The 18,352-nt window shown below is 42.8% G+C and overlaps 1 protein-coding gene across 1 annotated transcript in view; it reads right to left on the bottom strand.

Annotated features, from left to right (window-relative positions):
• Positions 1-3,770: 3,770 nt before the first annotated feature.
• Positions 3,771-18,352, bottom strand: part of Tmem248 (transmembrane protein 248) — a 30,125-nt gene continuing 15,543 nt past the window's right edge. Inside the window, exons 2-7 of the mRNA XM_026400325.2 lie at positions 14,964-15,140; positions 11,776-12,061; positions 9,380-9,530; positions 8,544-8,727; positions 6,936-7,079; positions 3,771-6,438 (exon numbers count right to left, since the gene is read on the bottom strand). Of these exons, the coding sequence (XP_026256110.1) occupies positions 6,418-6,438; positions 6,936-7,079; positions 8,544-8,727; positions 9,380-9,530; positions 11,776-12,061; positions 14,964-15,122 (945 nt within the window). The 5' untranslated portion in view covers positions 15,123-15,140 and the 3' untranslated portion in view covers positions 3,771-6,417. The remainder of the gene's footprint in view (positions 6,439-6,935; positions 7,080-8,543; positions 8,728-9,379; positions 9,531-11,775; positions 12,062-14,963; positions 15,141-18,352) is intronic.

Here is an 18,352-nt window from a genome sequence, read left to right as displayed (position 1 = left end):
ATATATATATATATATATATATATATATTTTTTTTTTTTTTTAAAGAGGAATAACAGCACTGTCTCCCAGCTTCAGTGCCTGCCTGGGTGGAAGCTGGCCTACCTGAATGCCAGACGGACCTGGGCAGGGCTTCCTCCTGCAGCACGGTCAGTGCAGGACCTCCTTAAACCCCAGCACTGTCTTGAGGTCCAGGCTGAAGTCAGGCTAACCAAGGAGGAACAACTACTGACCACAGGTAGGTGGCCCATGAGGGCCAGGGAGTGACAGCAGTTTTAAAGTTAAAAGCTGAGGCCACAGGGAACCTTTTCAACTTCAGCAGAATTCTGAAGTCTTGATTCTAAGTAATTCCACCCCCAGGGGACACACTGGAAATTTGAGGCATTCCTGCTCATGGTGATTAGGGGCCTGCTCCTAGACAGTATAATGCCAAGATATGTCATCTATTATACTTTCTAGTCTTTCCCAACATTCATGTAAAGATGAAAAAAATCTTAAGTCATTTGAGCTTGCGAGCTAACTCTATTTTGCACAAACTATTATTTGCTCACTTAAATATACTTTATTTTCCAGGAATGCAAGTAAATTGGGAAAGAGTATGTATGTTTTACTGGGAAAACAACACCCAACTCCAGCAGTGCCATCATAGGAGTGGCCTGCATGTACTGCTCGCTGCCTGACCTATGTGTACCGCTGACCTTCATGCACCTGACCTGCACGGATCGCTGCCCCAGTCACAGTGACTTACAGGCACAAGCATCTAATCCCTTCGTCACCTCTTGGTGATGACCTTCTTTAAGATAAAAGAAGTCTTAAAAAGAGGAGTCTGGGAATAATTCAGTTACATTTCAGGGAAAGCCAAGGGATCCCTGATGTCCCAAGTGTGTCCAAGGTTGGCCCCTAGGGCAGGCTGGAGCAGGACAGTGGCCATGCAAGAGGCAAGACCTGTCTATCAATGGTAAGGATCCACCATGCAGAGAACAGTGTCCATTGGGTGCTGAGCTGGATATCCAGTTTCTGCAGATGAGGCCTGTGATCCAGTCCTATGGTCACCAACATGTTGCAATGTAGTCACCAAGATCCAGGTGGAGAACAAGGACAGAATGAAGAGCCAAGTGCCTTTGGAAAGGTCTTCCAGATCCAGGATGTAAGCTGGGAGTTGGACTGCAGATGAAGGGGCTGGTAGTGACAAGCAGTTTGGTGGAGAAAACATTTAAAGGCACAGAAATGTTAACTGGGAGCGTCCGGGCCAGTCTTTTTTTTTTAATGTTTATTTTTTATGTATTTTTAGTTTTAGGTAGATACACTAGTTTGTTTTTATGTGGTGCTGAGGATCAAACCCAGTGCCTCATGCATGCTACCCAAGCACTCTACCACTGAGCCACCACCCCCAGCCCAGGGCCAATCTCTTTTCTTTGGATTAATGGCTTCTTCATCTTTAAAATGAGGTCTGGCCAAGTCTCCAAGACTTAGAAATACTGCAACTTTGTACAAATGATAAAACTAATTCTTGACAGCTAGAATGTAGGCTTTGACTCAGAACTCCCTCAGCCAGTTTAAGGGGTCTCAGAGATCATCTAAATAAATTTCTGAAACCACGGCTGCCTTCCATTTGTGAACCATGCAATCAATTTAGTAGTCAAAGAACTTTCTAATAAAACAGAAAGTTTTAAGACTATCAGTGCGTGCCATATGCAGTGAGGGAGATTACCTGACCTGCATGTATCGCTGACCTGCACGTACCGCTGACCTGCATGTACCTGACCTGCACATCCCTGCATGACATTTGTTTTGGTGATAAACATCCTTCCAGAGGCTGGTTCCCATGAACCCAATGTGGGTTAAGAAGCCATGGCTCAGGCATCACCACTGTTACGAAGAATAAAGCTCAAGGGAGCCTCCCTTTGCTTTGTTAGTCCCCATGTCCCAAAAGATAACCAAAAGCAACCAAGGCCACTGTCGGACACCTCCTACACTTCCTTATTCTAAACATTGTGTGTCCAACACTGTTCTTGGTGCCTGGTACTAGCTATGTTGAATCCTCTCTGCATTGAACTGGGTATTTTTACAGAAGAGGAAAGGGACACAGAAAGGTTAACCCATGGTGGCTGTCCAGCCTCTGGAAGGATGGCATAAAGGAGGTTGAGAAGGGGCCTGGGTTCATGACACCCATGCTGTGCCTCAGCCAGGGAAGAATCCTCTTGCACACCACACCTCTTGGGGCCATCAAGTGGCAACCAGGATGATCCTGTCCTCAGGTGGAAAACAGGTCTCTGCAGGTCTCTACCATTCTTCATCCAGCAACAAACCAGGGCCTCTAATCTCCACATGGAAGGCATCAATCCTGAACACTCACATTTATCTTCAAATTGCTCGTCTCCCAAGATGCCCTGTGACCACCCCAACCGAGGTGCCATGTCCATCTGCTCTACTCAGGTAATCTTTATCTCATCACTACCTGACATTGGATTATTATTTCTATGTTGATGAACTGTCTCCCCAGCTAGAAGGTATAAGGGCTCAGAAGGGGAGCCTTGTGTCTACGAAGTATCGTACTGCCTACTGTCAGTGGCTGGCACGCAAGAGGAAGGAACCCAAGAAATATTTGTTAATGAATGAACAAAGAAGACTCTTCAAAGAACCTGAATATCAAAACAAAACTCCACTCCTTCCCTCCCCTTCAACATAGCAATTAACTGCCATCTATTTTTCCATTTTCAAACCACTCATGTACACCCCTCAAATTGCAACTAGAATGGTATAAGTTTTTCAGATCTTTAGTGGTGAAAAGAAGAGGGGTTCTCACAAATGAGCAGAGAAATTTCTCTGAGACAGCAACAAAGCTCACAAGAAGCTCAACTAGCTGCAGAGCTCCTCTGGTCTGTGTATTCATTCCACTTCCCTGGTAATCCTTGCTCATCTGTGAGTCTACAGGAACTTAAAGCACAGTAAGCCCAGAAGGAAAATGAAATGGTTTTAAAGTAAAATCTCTAACTTGAGAACCTAGCATGAATCAGATTTTATATAGCCTGTAAAATACACAAAGGAGATGTGGTCTATGTAATGATGGGAGGCAAACCTCATGCACAAGATAAGAGTACAAGCAAAGAGAAGTGAGTAGCACAAGACATTCCAAGCACAGTGTCCCACCTGTTACAGAAAGAAGGTAGGAAGTGGCGAAGGAGGTGGAGACAAAGAGTCCATTGAGGTATCACCTTTCTCAATGCTAAGCCTGGCCCTGAGACTGACCTCATAAACCTGGCATCTAGCTGCAGGGTGAGAGACGGACTGGAACCTCTGCCCACTGAAGAGAAGAATCTGCATTAGTGAACACAACCTTCCTTTTGCCTCAGAAGCTACAGAGGATGTCATGTCTGTGGTGGCAGAGGAAGAACAGAGCTTGAGGAGCCCGGAGACAGCAGAGGGGACTGCAGTCTGCCGTTAACTGGGCCTGGTGCTCACAGAAAGGGAAGGGCATCCTTAACTCCCTTATTTCTTCAATGCTCCCCACTGTGCACTGCTTAAGTCTTGGGGAGGATCTGGGTCAGGTCTGTCAGCTCTTACTGATCTTGTAAAAGACAAGAGGTTTTGTGCTCTTAGGAAAAAGACCCAGGCTTCGTGAGGCCACCTTAGTAGGAACAATGCCTACTACTCATCCTAATAACAGGTGATGCTTCAAACAAACAGGTGCAAAAAACTCTCAATTGCTTATTGCACATGTTCTTCCCTCAGAAAATGCCCATCAAACTGGAGGAAAAGGAGACACTGGAAATAAATTCAGATGTTTTATTCTGTAAAGCACATATGCACATACTTCAAACACAGAAAATTAACCAGGGAGTTGAATGCCATAACAGATCAGCTTCTGACCATCATGCAGCAAGATAAGTGAAGTGGATCCGCTGGCCCTCATGACCCCAGTGCCTGCAGGAGGGTTGAAAACCAGTATGCTGAATCCTGACACACCGCCAGAGAACACGCAGCAGAAATGGCAGGTTCCTAACGATGAGAAAACTTACAAATAGAATCAAAACTGATTCGAGTCATACAGTGACAGGACAAAAGGGAAAGGAAAGAGATCAATATGATCTGAACAACCATTTTAACAGTAAGTTGCTGACCTCTGAATGGACCTCCAGTCCAAGATGCCCGAGGACAAGCCAGTGCTGCTGCCCCTAAATGGCAAAGGGCCCCATCTATGACCCCTTCTAATCCTGAGTCCACCAGCAAGAGGAAGCTGAGGACTGAGCCTTGAATGCATGCGCCCCAACAGTAACAGGCCCCTAACTTCCTGAGGGTCTGTGAAAGGCTCTTGGCCCAGGACCCAGGGCCTCTCCTCTTCCCCAGCCTTCCTTCACACACCTGCCTGTGTGTTGCTTTAAATCTTCGAGAATTACCTGCTGTGGTGAATGTGGATTGTAAAGTGTATGTCTGGCCTCAGGACAAGACATACTGCCCAAGTACTTCTGGCACTTTCTCTCCCCATGCCTAACGTGTCCCTCCCCTGGTTACAGATTCCAGTACTCCCTGTAATTAAAGCAAGGGCAATTAACACTGGCAACTAGCTGAATGGAACAAAGCAGTGAAACTGACCTTTTTCACTTGTCTTTTTCCTTCTACATTACTCTTCCAGTTATGAGTCTATCCCTACAACTCCACTTCATTGGGATTCTATTAACTCAGTAGCAGTTTAATCTAAAATAGGATGGTTCAAATGATACTGACATTTCTAAAGGCCTGGCCAAATGGCTTTCTCAATCTTGTCTCATTACACTCTCAAAGTCTCTCAAGAAAAAACTAAATTAACAAATTAGTCATCCATCATCATCATGTAAGCAACTCACATCATACCAAAAAATAAAAATAAAAACTGTATAGACAAAAACTGTTACTGTGCTTGAAATGTACTAAAAGGAAAAAAAAAAGAAGAAATACTAATATATCAAATAGCTACAATGATTATTTTTTAACAATCTCGATAAAAGCCCACAACTGTTTTCCATTCAAAAAGGCCTGGTATAAAATGTTCTGGGTCAATGAACTTCAGGCTGCAGAAACTAATTCTAACTTAGAACAGACCTCAGACCTAAAATGAAGGGAAAGAAGAGATGGTGGTCCTGTCCACGGTTTTAACTGCCCTTCTGCTCTGACAGTGCCTGGGGGGACACAGAAGTCATCAACAACAATGAGTTATTAAGGCAGAGTTGTTGAGAAACACAGCAACAACATACCAACAGGGACTGGAGAAAATAATGCACACTTCTGTTTAAATGTCGGAGGACCAGAGGGCAAAAGGGACAGAGGAACTAGGTAATCAAACATTTCTGGTCCTCCTTGACAAAAAGCAAATCAAAACTGCACCCCTTCAAATTTTACAGGTGGAGTTTTCACGATATAGTAGTTGCCTTTCTCCTCCTGAAGATGTGTTGATTATATAAAAATAAATGGAAACCAAAAATGAATCTCATTTCCAAAAACAAACAAGAAACCCTTTCCTGACCACTACGTTTCATTCTCTCTTCCTATATCACTGTCTGCAGGCCAGAAGCAGAGCAGCAAGCTGTCACTCTACTCTAGGACCTCTTACTTAATTTGTAAGCTATTTCGGTGAGGAAGCTGCTTTAACTTTTATGCAGAAGGAAGGAGCAACAAAGGGAAAAAAGACAGAAGAAAATTCTGTGCCAACTTGAAAACCAGGTTCCTCACCATCCACATGGAAAATGAAACTTAGATCTTTACCATATAGGTGATTTTTAAATATTTCACTTTTTACTCAAGATAAAAGCACAAGTCTGTCCTAACTAGAGTAGTATTAAAATGTGACTATTTTATTTTTTCTTTAAAAAAAAAATAACAAAAACAAAAACAGAAAATAGGTATGCTTCCTTGCAAGCAAAATGAAGTAAAAGGTATCTTTGTTGTTACTATAATTATTAAGCCACAGACACACAAAATCCACAAAATGGATTGGTGGCTTTGGAAATGCAGTATCATATCAAAGGTGCAGACTGTTTCAAACATTCTGTACACATTGGGCTGAAATAAGAACCAAAGCAGACCTCAACCCCACCAGCAGTGAGACGCCTGTGACCTTGGTTAAAAACACCAGGACTTGTTCCCCTGCAGCAGGACACAGGAGCTCTCTAATATTATGCATATCTATCCCAAGTCCACAGGCCCCCCCAGGTGAGGCTGAAGAGTTCCGGCTGCACCCAGTGCCAAGCACGTGCATCGTGGACCAATTTCCAAACAGATTTTTATAAATATGTACAAATCAGTTACAGGCACTTGAAATGTCTTTGGCTGGAATAACCCAACGCTGCAAGATCATGTATTCACAGAGTGGCCAGGCCCTGGCTGGGTTCAGCAGGCAATCATTATGGTTCTCAGTCTCTCTCAGAAAACTGGAAGCTGCGGGATCAGGCTTCAGCCAAAGCCACCTAGAAGAGAGCAAGACAGGCGATCCAGTCCAACAGCGAGGCCCATGAGGGCTCCAGCAACCTCCCAGAGACCAGGACACACTGACTGCATGCACTGATCAGGTGGAGACTTATTCAGCCCCTTAGAAAACAATCTCACCTAGGCAGGAATTACTAGAAGTCTAAAGTCTTCTGCAAGCAGCACTTGACTTATGGAACCACTGTGTTGAGAGGTGCAGAAAGCAGCCCACTTGATCAGTGGTTCTCCAAGGGGGCTTCAGAGCACGTGCCGCGGTCGGCACCTCTGAACTGCTAAGGAACCTGGGTCTATGGCTGAAAACCCAATATCACAATTCAGGGTCAGGTAAAGACTACTTGTAATGAAAAGTCAGGGACAGACTTCTTTGGAGAAATGGTGCTGCTCACAATAAGTGGGGTAAAGAACTAACTGGGAATATCCATATACAGAATACCCTCCAGCAAAGTGTTGGGCCAGACTCCATCCCCAGCTCACCTACCTTCTCGGAACAAAATTCAGGATTGCTCTGACGCAATTTGCTGGGTCTGCCTTTGATAACAGCATAGCAAAACATGGTTATCACCATCACAAACAGGAAGTAACTGGTGTGCATGAGATGCAGATTTATTAGTGAACGGTCATCCTAAATAAACAAGAAAAAAACAGAAACATCTGCACTGAGTTCTGAATGACTTTAACACTGAGTTTCTGAAGCTGGGATTCCCAGCTCCAGACTGGCATCAGCCTCACTCTCAAGCTGAAACATAGTCCTCGCTTGTCATCACAACCCCACAGCTGACGCCCATTCAGTGGAGGCACAGTGTCTTTCAGCAGTGTGTCACCCACTCCTTCCTCTGCCTGGCCTCTAGCCCACACTGCCCACACCCCACCTTCCCAGGCCTCCTCCCTGTGGAGACCCAACACCTGTCTTTAGCCCCCTCGCTTCTCTTCCCCCAACTGCCTTCAGGTTGAAGGCTCCATCCTGAGTCCACCAGAAGGGCCTCGGCACTTCACCCTCCCCAGAGCCAGCTTCCTTCCTTCTGCATTTTACCATTTTCGTAAGTTCCTTGCTGACCATGTTGAGGTTTGTTGGGTTCTTTCCTCTGCAACCCCCCATATGCAATCTATTACCAGGCCCTGCTGCTTGTGGGAGAAACCCAGACATGCTTCCATTCCTTTTCCTTCCCATTTACATGTCCCAGGTGGCAGAACCATCTTTTTAATGCACTGCTTTACAAGTGCCTTGCTGCCCAACAAAGGCAGTGACCATCTGCCCCAGGAGAAAGGCTGAATGCCTCAGCTAGGCAGGGAGGGCCTTCTGGAACCTGGTACCTGCCCATCAGCCGCATCTCTCCTGCTCAGTTCTGGAGGTCCCTGACCTACCAACTCCCACACTTGATAAAAATGAGCCATAGAGGCCAGGTGTGGTGTCCATACCTATAATCCCAGTGACTTGGGAGGCCAAGGCAGGAGGATGGCAAGTTCAAGACCATCCTGGGCAAATAGTGAGACCCTGTCCCTGTCTCAAAATAAAAAATAAAAAGGAGCTGGGGTTCAAACCCCAGTGCCACACATACGAACAAGAGCCACAGAAAAGGGAAAGGGCCAGGCCTAAAGAGAGAACTCCACCTAACGTCTGAGAACAGCAGTGCAGCCTTCACCAGGAGGAAGCTGGCATAGCACCTTCTCAACCAGACAGCAGGGCTTTCTCCTCCTTTCCTCAAGTCAGACCTATTCAGACTACAACACCTCGCCCAAGACTCACACTTCCTCCAAGGCCTATCTTTCTGAATTCCAAACAGAACTATCAATTGCTCCTGGTGACACTAACCACATATTCTGTGAATGGTTGCAGGCATCAGTGAGACCATGCAAACATCTCTTGCAAGCCCTACAGGTTAGGGGATAGCAGTTGCTGGGCAAAACAATAAATAAAGAAAATAATCAAATTTTTCTTAGCCAAAAAGGTGGCCTGTTTTTCCAAATCTCATTTATTCTACCCAGGACAACCTCAGCTGGAAATCTAGAGTCACAGGGACTAAGCTCACCCTAGGAAGTAACCAGGGCCTACACTCCCCATTTAAGGACACACACACATTTCACTTACATCTGGAACAATAACTGTAAGCTTGGGATTCAAAGCATGGTAGACTTTTCCGATGGCTCCCTTGTAACACCAGAAGGGATTGTAATCTTGAGCATATTTTGTGTTGGCATCCCTGGCTGTCGTGAAGATCTTGTACCAGAGTGTGGCATTGCTATAAGTGTCAGGAACGCAATGCGGTGGCTGCCTGCAAGCAGAGGGAAAGACCATCAGCGACCCATTCCCAATGCACCATGCATCTTCAACATGATACATGTGGGAAATACACATGCTTCTTTGGGATGAACACATTATATGTGTAGTTTCAGTCTTATTTTTTAAATAAACATGTAACAGGAAAACTACAGGCACTTGACATCTGGGTGTTGAGCAATGGAGTCTTGCCTTCAGAATTCAACTCACTGTCATCTCACATCTGATGTGGCCACTGATGCTCCTTTTACACCTACTCTCAAATTACCAAAATTCTTAGTTACAACTCAAAGCTTTACATACAAACTTTTGCATTAGGCATTATTCATTTTCTGACCTCATCCTGCAAACCTCCAAATGTCTAAAATAGATATATCCCAGTACAATTCCTCTGTATTCAGCACAGAACTCTTGTAAGTATAGGATTTATCTTGCGTATCTCACATATTTCTTTACAGATAATTATCTCCTTTATATAGAGAGAGTCACAAAAGCCCAAGAAAGAACACCTTAAACATAAAGCGACACCGATGCTCAGAAAACTGTAGCAGGTTTCAGAAATAAAAATGTGTTTAATAGAAAGTAAGGTCCAATTTACACCCTCAGATGTCTGGAATAGCTTATCAGACAGGAGTAGAGATACTTACACGGTCACGGGGAACACCCCAGGGGTGGCTGTGAGGGTCATGCAGGCTGTGAACACCACCTGCTCACAGTGACCATGAAGAGCACAGTCATCTGAGCTCCAAGCTGCAGGCAGCGTGAAGGTGATGTTTATCTCCTCGTGGGCTTCCCTGCCTGTGAAAGACAAACCCATTTTTTTTTTTAAATAATGGCAAGAATTCATACATTCTTCTCTGGGATTCAAGGGAGTCATGAATATAAACCCACCCAGGAATTACCTGCCACCTGCCTTTGTGGGAACAGTCCTGATCCCAAGCATGAGACCTGTTCAACTAGCAGAGCCACCAAGTGGCACACGAAGAGATGCCCCTTTTCACCCAGGGCCTGAGATGCCAACCAAAGCCAAGGCAGCATCTGCACTGGAGAGCTTGGTTAGGGGAATTTGCGTTGCTGTTCTAGACCCTGCAGCACACAGCATTCTCAAGTTGCTTCTGTCTGCTGACTTCATTTGTAAGTCACCAATATCCCACGAATGTGGCCAAAGAAGGGTTAATGTTCCCTTTTTACATACAGAGGTCTATCAGATTTAAGAAAGATATTGGGACTGATTAGTGATAGAGCTTAAACTAAAAGTTCTACATTGTGTGAGAAGATGATATCCATGCTTGCTACATGGAAAACCCAGAAGTCTTCATTACCATGGGATTAGCTCTCAAACAGGCAACAGGAGACAGGCAGGCACTACAAATTCCTTTAAGGACTTTATAAAACAAGTTTTCAGTAAACAAAGAGTCAAAGGTTAATCTTCCAAGAATCTCACATGAAGCCTTTTCTGATTTTTCCACTTCCAATGCCTTTTTGTCCTCCAGAACCATCAGTACCTCACAGGTGTAGCATTAGTCAAAGGACAGTATCCATGTTTTGTTTTTATAGGTGTTTAGTTTTCATATTATCTAACAAGTGCTTATATAGCATTTCTTTTGTGCCAGAAACTATTTTTAGATAGATATGTTAACTCATGTTATTTTTGTCTCTTCTGTAATCCCAAAATTCCAAGGGGAGCAGGTCAGATCTTAGACTGTTTCTAGTTCTCTCAGCAGCTAGCACAGGACTAACAATGGGCACTCAAACAATGCTCAGGTATGGTAGAGCACCTGCCTAACATGCATGAGGCTCTGGGTTCAGTCCTCAGCACTAAGCAGGGAGGAAAGTAGACTAAAGACAATGTCCTCATGGTAAGTACTGAAAATTCCACAGGATAGACTCAATAAAAACTATGTGTTTGTACACACAATTGAGTGTTGAAAAACATAAGGGTTACCCTCCACCCAGTAGAAAATTTGAATATAACTTTTGAGTCCCCAAGAACTTAACTCAGTCTTGCACTGATTGGAAGCTGTACAGACAATGCAGTTGATTAGCACAGGTTGTGTGCTGTATCTATAGTATACATGTGGACTGACACACTAGTACAGCGAGATCACGTTTACAACATGCTGAACTACTAGTGAAGAGAGGACTGCTCACTCAGCAATGATGAGCGCCACCCAGTATCTTAACTTATATGGATACTTATAACACTTGAGATCACAACAGCAATAAGAAAGGACTATGAAATCATTGCAGTGTGCACTACAGTTAGTTTTATGCAGTTACAATTTAATGCCACGTTTTAGATTTGCTCACATTTCTCTTGTCTGCAAATGTCAACACATACAATTCTGTTTACAAAATGCATTTTGATAAATTTGAACTTTTTATAAAAGACATATTTTAAGGTAGTAAATTATTTTTAAAAAATTACCAACAGGGCCAGGGATGTGGCTCAGTGGTAGAATGCTTGCCTAGCATGGGTGAGGCACTGGGTTTGATCCCCAGCAACACAAAAAATAAAATAAAATAAAGGTATTGTGTCCACCTATAACTAAAAAATATATATTTTTTAAAAATTTACTAACATATCTACAATTTTTATATTTTCTTCAATATTTCTAGGCTACACAGCTCATCTATAAGTTTTTTCAAATTGTTGCAAATCTCCACCAACCCCCCTGCAAAAAAAATCCAAGTAAAATCAGACTCCTGTTCAAGGGTGAATTGTAAGACCACAAACAAACTTTATAGTTTTTTTTTTTTTTTTTTTTTGGTGTGTATGGTGCTGAAGCTCAAACCCAAGACATCACAGGTTCGAATTAAGTGCTCTACCACTGAGCTACACTTCCAGCCCATCAGTTTCTGATTTTAGTTACAAGCTTTTAGAAAGGGATTACGTTATGCTCAGTACTTTACTAAGTGAAAACATGTGGTACACATGCTTCCTTCTTGACCTCAGAATTTAAGCTCAACAAAAGGAGACACACATGCAAAAACAAACAGTATGATGGATAGACCCATATGTGGTTGACTATCTCGTACACACCTGAAAGTCCAATCTGATGTCCTAAAATGGTTGAGTACAGATGGGTGACGTTGCGAGAGTAGCCTCCGAAGGGTTTGAGTGGGTCCAGGGTTAGGGTGATTGCAACTGAGATGTTAACTGGGCCTGAGTCCTCCAGGGTCTGGGGGGACTGAGTGGACACTTTGGACTGCCCACTGGTCATTGTGCTCTCCGGAGTTGAGGTGTCATTTGATAGATGCTTTAGTGTTTCGTTTTCTGATACGCACAAGTCCAAATCATTAAACCGCAGCAGAAAAGTATTCCAATCCTTCAGTAAAGTGAGATAGAGAGAAAGAAACGTGAGCAGTCCCAGAGTCTCCTACCGCAGAGACACAGTCATAACCCTCAGTGTGGTGCCACCTCACAAGAAAAGCCCATGATGTGGAGTCAATCGCTGCACCACCACCATACACTGGCAGGACAGTGCAGTCTGCCTACTCACTGCCACATGCACACCAAAAAGAAAAACTACTGTGCCATGAGACAGCAAATACCCTGTAAGATTAAATAAGCACTTGAGAAAAATGTGGTTTTTTTTAAACCCAGCTTATTATACTTTTAAGAAGATCTAGCTTCAGAATCAAACTTGAAAAAAAGTACTAAATAATAAAAGCACTAATCCAAATTCATTTCAGAGTTACAATGATAATTTTTTAAAACAATTCCTCAACAGGTTAATTCTACATACACTGCTTTCTCTTCCTAGAACACAAAACAGCAGTAAAGCCCGATGCTCATCTGGTGCCTGCTCCCACTTTAGGAAGGGCACAGAGTGTATTTGCAGTACTGTTCTCCTCTTCCTGTTCTTTCTCTTTTTTGCACTGCTAGGAATAGAATAGAACCCAGGGCCTCGTGCAGGCCAGGCAAGTGCTCGGCCACTGAGCTGCATCCCCAGCTCCAGACTTCTCTCCTAATGTCATATCCTGCTGTCATGCATCAATGATTTAAATCATAATACAGTTTTTAAAACACAGTTGATTATGTCATAGAGAAACAGATGCCAGTATCTATAAAGAACGCAACAAGAATCTATTTTATTTTATTTTTTTAAGAGTATGTATTTTATTCTTCCATTTATATGAGAGAGAATTGTAATATTTATTTTTTAAGTTTTCGGCAGACACAACATCTTTGTTTGTATGTGGTGCTAAGGATCGAACCCGGGCCGCACGCATGCCGGGCGAGCGTGCTACCGCTTGAGCCACATCCCCAGCCCAAGAATCTATTTTAAATTTAACAGAAACTCATAGATTTTTTGCAGGAGTAAGAGGTTAAATGGGGACTGAATCCAGAGGCACTTAACCATATCCCCAGCCCTGCTTTTTTTTTTTTTTTTGGAGAAAGGGCCTCACTAAGTTGCTAAAGCTGGCGTTAAATTTGAGATCCTCCTGCCTCAGCCTCCCAAGCCACTGGAATTAGAAGCAAGCAGTATTAATTTTTAAAAGCATTTGAGTAATCCCCAGGAAGTCAGGAAATCTATCTTATAGCATTCAATACAACTGTATGTTGACATTTACTAAGATAAACGGATATATCATATTTCATTTTTCCTAATGCCTACAAACTCAGTAGAAACATCAGGATTGAGAAGTGAACATTCTAATCTTATCCCAGCATATGGCAGACATGAAAAAAACCAAGGCCCAGAGCATATTAGGGGCTCTCAATTCCACTGTTGAAGGAAGAATTAAGTTCTGATTTGCAGCCCCAAATTTTCCCATGCATTCCTGCCTTTCCAAATCCCATGCTGAACGGTCAGCCAAAGCCAACGCCAGGAGCCACTTTGACTATCAAGGGCTCATTGCCCAGAATAAATCTTTTTTTTTTTTAAATTTTTTTTTAGTTATAATTGGACACAATACCTTTATTTTGCTTATTTATGTTTATGTGGTGCTGAGGGGTATATCCAGCACCTTACATGTGCTAGACAAACGCTCTACCGCTGAGCCACAACCCCAGCCCCCAGAATAAATCTTAACCATTGGCCTTGGTTGCATATTCCACAGGAGTTTGAGCTCTGCAAGTAAGAAATGCCAGGATGTAGCAGAGATCTGATTGTGACTAGAATGTCCATTTTCAGCTTTAATGTGATTACAGCAACTTTTAAGGATTCAGGTAGAGACAAGAGAGAGGAAGAATTAAGTCAGCCAATATGTGCCCTGATAAGAAACTCTTTGAAAGGGTTCCATAATAAAAATAGCTTAAACTTGTTACTTGACCTATGTAAGACATTTTGTGTGTGAAGACTGTCCCCACTGCCAAGATCACCTCCGATCTAGAATGCCAAAGAGAACAAGAGAAAGCCACAGTCCCAATTTCAGAACCCTCTCCTCTCCAGCACAAGGCACACAAACGCACACTCAGCAGAGCAACACTAACACCCCAATCTCACCCACATCCACCAGCAGGCAAGCAGGAAGAAAGGTGTAAGAGGAGACACTCCAGGGAAGACAGACTCTGTTCTTCCACCCAAACCACTTACCATTAATCCAGCATCATCTCTACTCATTAATTTAAAAAATTAATTCACTTCTATTAAACAAGAACTATTAAATTTGTTGTTTTCTAACATATAAAATACACAACTTTCAAAATCTGCACTACATGTGTCCCAACTATTATATGCCTAAAGATTAGTGCCCCAATAACTTACTTAAATTGTTGAAAATGTACAATCTAAATGGCAAGTTTATAAATAACTGAAGATTTCCATGATTAAAAAAGATACATATATTTGGAAATAAGATCCTACTTTCAAATTTCTTTAGAATCCCTTCTTGGCCAATAAAAAGGCCATCAGAACAGCTGATAAAATTCAATGACAATGTGTGACTTTGAAGTACCAAATTTTCAATTTTTGCAAATAGCAGTGAGCAACTTAATTATAAATATCAAAGAAGTGAATTCTCTAGCTTCTTGAAACAAATCATTTTAAAAATATACTCTCCAAACCACATCTGTTTTATTGCTGAAATATTAACCAGCAGCATTATTTAAATCAAACAATAATATTTCCTAACAAAGTGAGTTGAGGGGTGGAAGACAGAAAATTCTGAATAAAAACCCATGTTTCTCACCAGGAGCAAAAACTCACAACTAAACAAAGACATGCAGAGAGCCAAGAGGCACTTCTCCACCCGTAAGCCCAAGAGAAGTTAGAACATACTGACCTCTGCCATTTCAGGTGACTTGATCTCCTTAATCTTGAAGAAATAGCCCAGGGTCAGGAACGCTATTGCCATGGCACTCACGCTGATCATGAAGACCACCAGGGGGGGCCGACTGCTGACATGCAGCTTCAGGCTCTCCAGGGGGCTGGCGCTCAACATTATTGTGACCAGCTCCACCTGAAAGAAATGGATCATCAGACGTGTAGACTGATTCTCACTTTTGTTTCCTTTAGTAGTGCTGGGTGTTACGGAAGACACTTGTAGTTGAACCTGAGAAATGACTGACCAATAAATTCATTCAAGGGGCTGGTACTGTGACTCAGTGGAAGAAGAGCAAATGCTTGGCACGTGCAAGGGTCTGGATCCAATTCCCAGCACCAAAATTAATTAATTAATTAATTAAAAGACTAGAAGGAGAAAGCAGTAAACGCTGACTGCTATTGCCTCAAAGTGGTTAGATTTTGAAAGATACGCACTGTCTTTCAGACTGAACCATCTAAATATCTATAATGAATACCACTACTTCCATATTACTTAAAAAGATGTTTAAGTATGTCACTGGACAGAAATAAATTAAAAATGTTTTCATTTCTCACCACTAAAAAGCTAAATTCTGTTTATTCGACACCATTCTACTGACTACCCCATCACTCATGTGCACCTGTACCAGGCACACAGTGGGTACTCAATAAATACTAAATACTGGATTTCATCACTCCCCTACTTAAACATCCCAAGCGTCCACCAACCCAGGATGAAGTCTGTGATCGCGCCCTACCTTGCCCTGTGGACCTTTCCAACTTGACCACCATCAGCTCCCCCCACACTGGACTCTGATGGGGACTGCACTCCATCTGAGGGTGGGCTAGGAGTAATATCATCTCAACAGTGTTGTCTTCTAGTCCACGAGCATGGCTGGGATGCCCTTTTCATTTATTCAGGTTTTCTTTATTTCAACAATGTTTTCCATTTTAGTAGTGCAAGCTTACACTTCTTTTGTTTATTCCTAAGTATTTTATTTTGCTTGAGGTTTTTAAGCATGACCTATTTTGTGACCCTTTATACCTGCCTCAGAAGCTTTTCCTGAGAGCTCATATGCATGTTCTTCAGGACAGCAGACCTCTGCCCCACGGCTCCCTGACCACACTGACCTGCCCCAGCTCCCTGCTTTGCTCCCTCCACAAGGCTCAATGTCCACCTGAAATTTCACCACTTGTCCATGCTGTCCCCTCATTGTGAGATCTACTGAAGCAGAGATCTTCTGCCTGTCTTCAGCCCTGCCCCTGGTTCCTAAACAGAGCTGGCACACAACGAACAAGTGTGAGCGTACCACATTCACAAAAAGCAACCCCTTAAACTCTGTACCAGTTTTTAAATTTTAGAGACAAAAAGGTAAATGAATAGACTCTAAGAACCCAAAATACATATTTCAGACCAGCCAGGCTGGGCCTCTTGTCTTCACAGGAGCCCTCTGAGATGGAAAATAATATTTACTCCCTCTCCTCAGATGAAAATTCAGTCCTTAAACTGGCAAGTACCATTATCCAAGCATGTTTTCTGTACTAAGTAAAAGTATATATACATGTATATATACAAAGATATAATTACTAACACTATTTGAATTTTTTTTTTTTGAATGACCCACATTCCCAGCCCTTTTGGTCTCACTAAGTTGCTGAAGAACTCGTTTCTGAGGCTGGCCTTGAACTTGCGATCCTCTTGCCTCAGCCTCTGGAGTCACTAGAATTATAGGTATGCGTCAACCCTCATACATTTCCACTTAACATTCTGTTTCTGAGATTTATCTTTTGATCTATGCCCATATAGTCCTCTGAATGTAACTGACACATATCTAGATATAAATGTAGATATAGATTTATATCCAGATGGCTACCTGAGAGAGATATATATATAGCTGAGATAATTCAAATACAGAATAGATGGCTGGACAGAAAGAAATATCCCAGCTAGGTTCTTCCCACTGTTTCACTCACAAAGGGACTTACAATGAGTACCAGAAAGGCTCTAGTTCCAGTCATTCATGGAGTTAGGGTCCCCCTTCAACCTGACCTGATATGATCCAAAATGCTCTATAAGCAGGTTGTCCGAGGTTACACTTCCCCCACCCAAAACCTGCAATTAAAGGCCTTTCTTGCTGGGCATAGTGGTGCATACCTGTAATCCCAGAGCTCGGGAGACTGAGGCAGGAGGACCTTGAATTCAAAGCCAGCCTCAACAAAAAGCAAGATGCTAAGCAACTCAGTGAGACCATCTCTAAAAGGCCTTGCTCTATTTCCCAATACCTGTGCTGAGCCTTGATGCTCTGTCATACCACGTTGAGCCAACTAGATGGATGTAAAATGGTATATATCACTCTAAACTTCACCTTCAGAAACCCAGCACCTCCTTTTTATTCGGGGGGAGGGGGCAGGAATTGAACTCAGGGGCACTGAGCCACATCCCCAGCCCTTTTTCGTTTTTTTGTTTGTTTGTTTTTGAGTTGCTTAGCACCTTGCCATTGCCAAGCTGGCTTTGAACTTTGATTTTCCTGCCTCAGCCTACCAACCCACTGGGGTTACAGGTGTGCTCCACCACGCCCAGCTACCTCTTCACTTTTTTATCACCCTTTTGGGTCCATTCAAAAGTGAACTGCCGGGGCTGGGGATGTGGCTCAAGCCGTAGCGCGCTCGCCTGGCATGCGTGCGGCCCGGGTTCGATCCTCAGCACCACATACCAACAAAAGATGTTGTGTCTGCCGAGAACTAAAAAATAAATATTTAAAAAAATTAAAAAAAAAAAACAAAAAAACCAAAAGTGAACTGCCTAAATGGTTTGGTCATTTACTACTGCTCCCGCCCCCCCCCACAAGTCGTAGACAGACACAATACTTTATTTACTTATTTACTTACTCATTTTTATGTAGTGCTAAGGATCAAACCCAGTGCCTCACATGTGCCAGGCGTGTGCTTTACCACTGAGTCACAACTCCAGCCCACCTTTTATGTTCTTTACATGCTCTTTTTTTTTTTTTTTTTTTTTTTTTTTTTAGTTTTAGATGAACAATACCTTTATTTATTTTTTATGGCATGCCAGGGATCATACTGACCCACATTTGCCTCACGCATGCCAGGCAAGCGCTATACCACTGAACCACAACCCCGGCCCCTCCTGAATCTTTAACAATTTTATAGTCTCTGGATTTTCTTTAATATAGTTTATGATATGCCTTGTCATACAAAGAGTTCTTGACTTTTTAAAAATAGCTTTATTAGAGATATCTCTTATTCACAGACTATACAAATTACCCATCTGAGGTATACAATTCAATGGTTTTTAATATACTCACAGATTTGGGCAACCATCACGAGTATGGAGAGATCATAATTTTC

The sequence above is a fragment of the Urocitellus parryii genome, chromosome 9 (genome assembly GCF_045843805.1).
Source record: "Urocitellus parryii isolate mUroPar1 chromosome 9, mUroPar1.hap1, whole genome shotgun sequence".
Classification (NCBI taxonomy): domain Eukaryota; kingdom Metazoa; phylum Chordata; class Mammalia; order Rodentia; family Sciuridae; genus Urocitellus; species Urocitellus parryii.
This window is presented reverse-complemented; position numbering and strand designations above follow the sequence as displayed.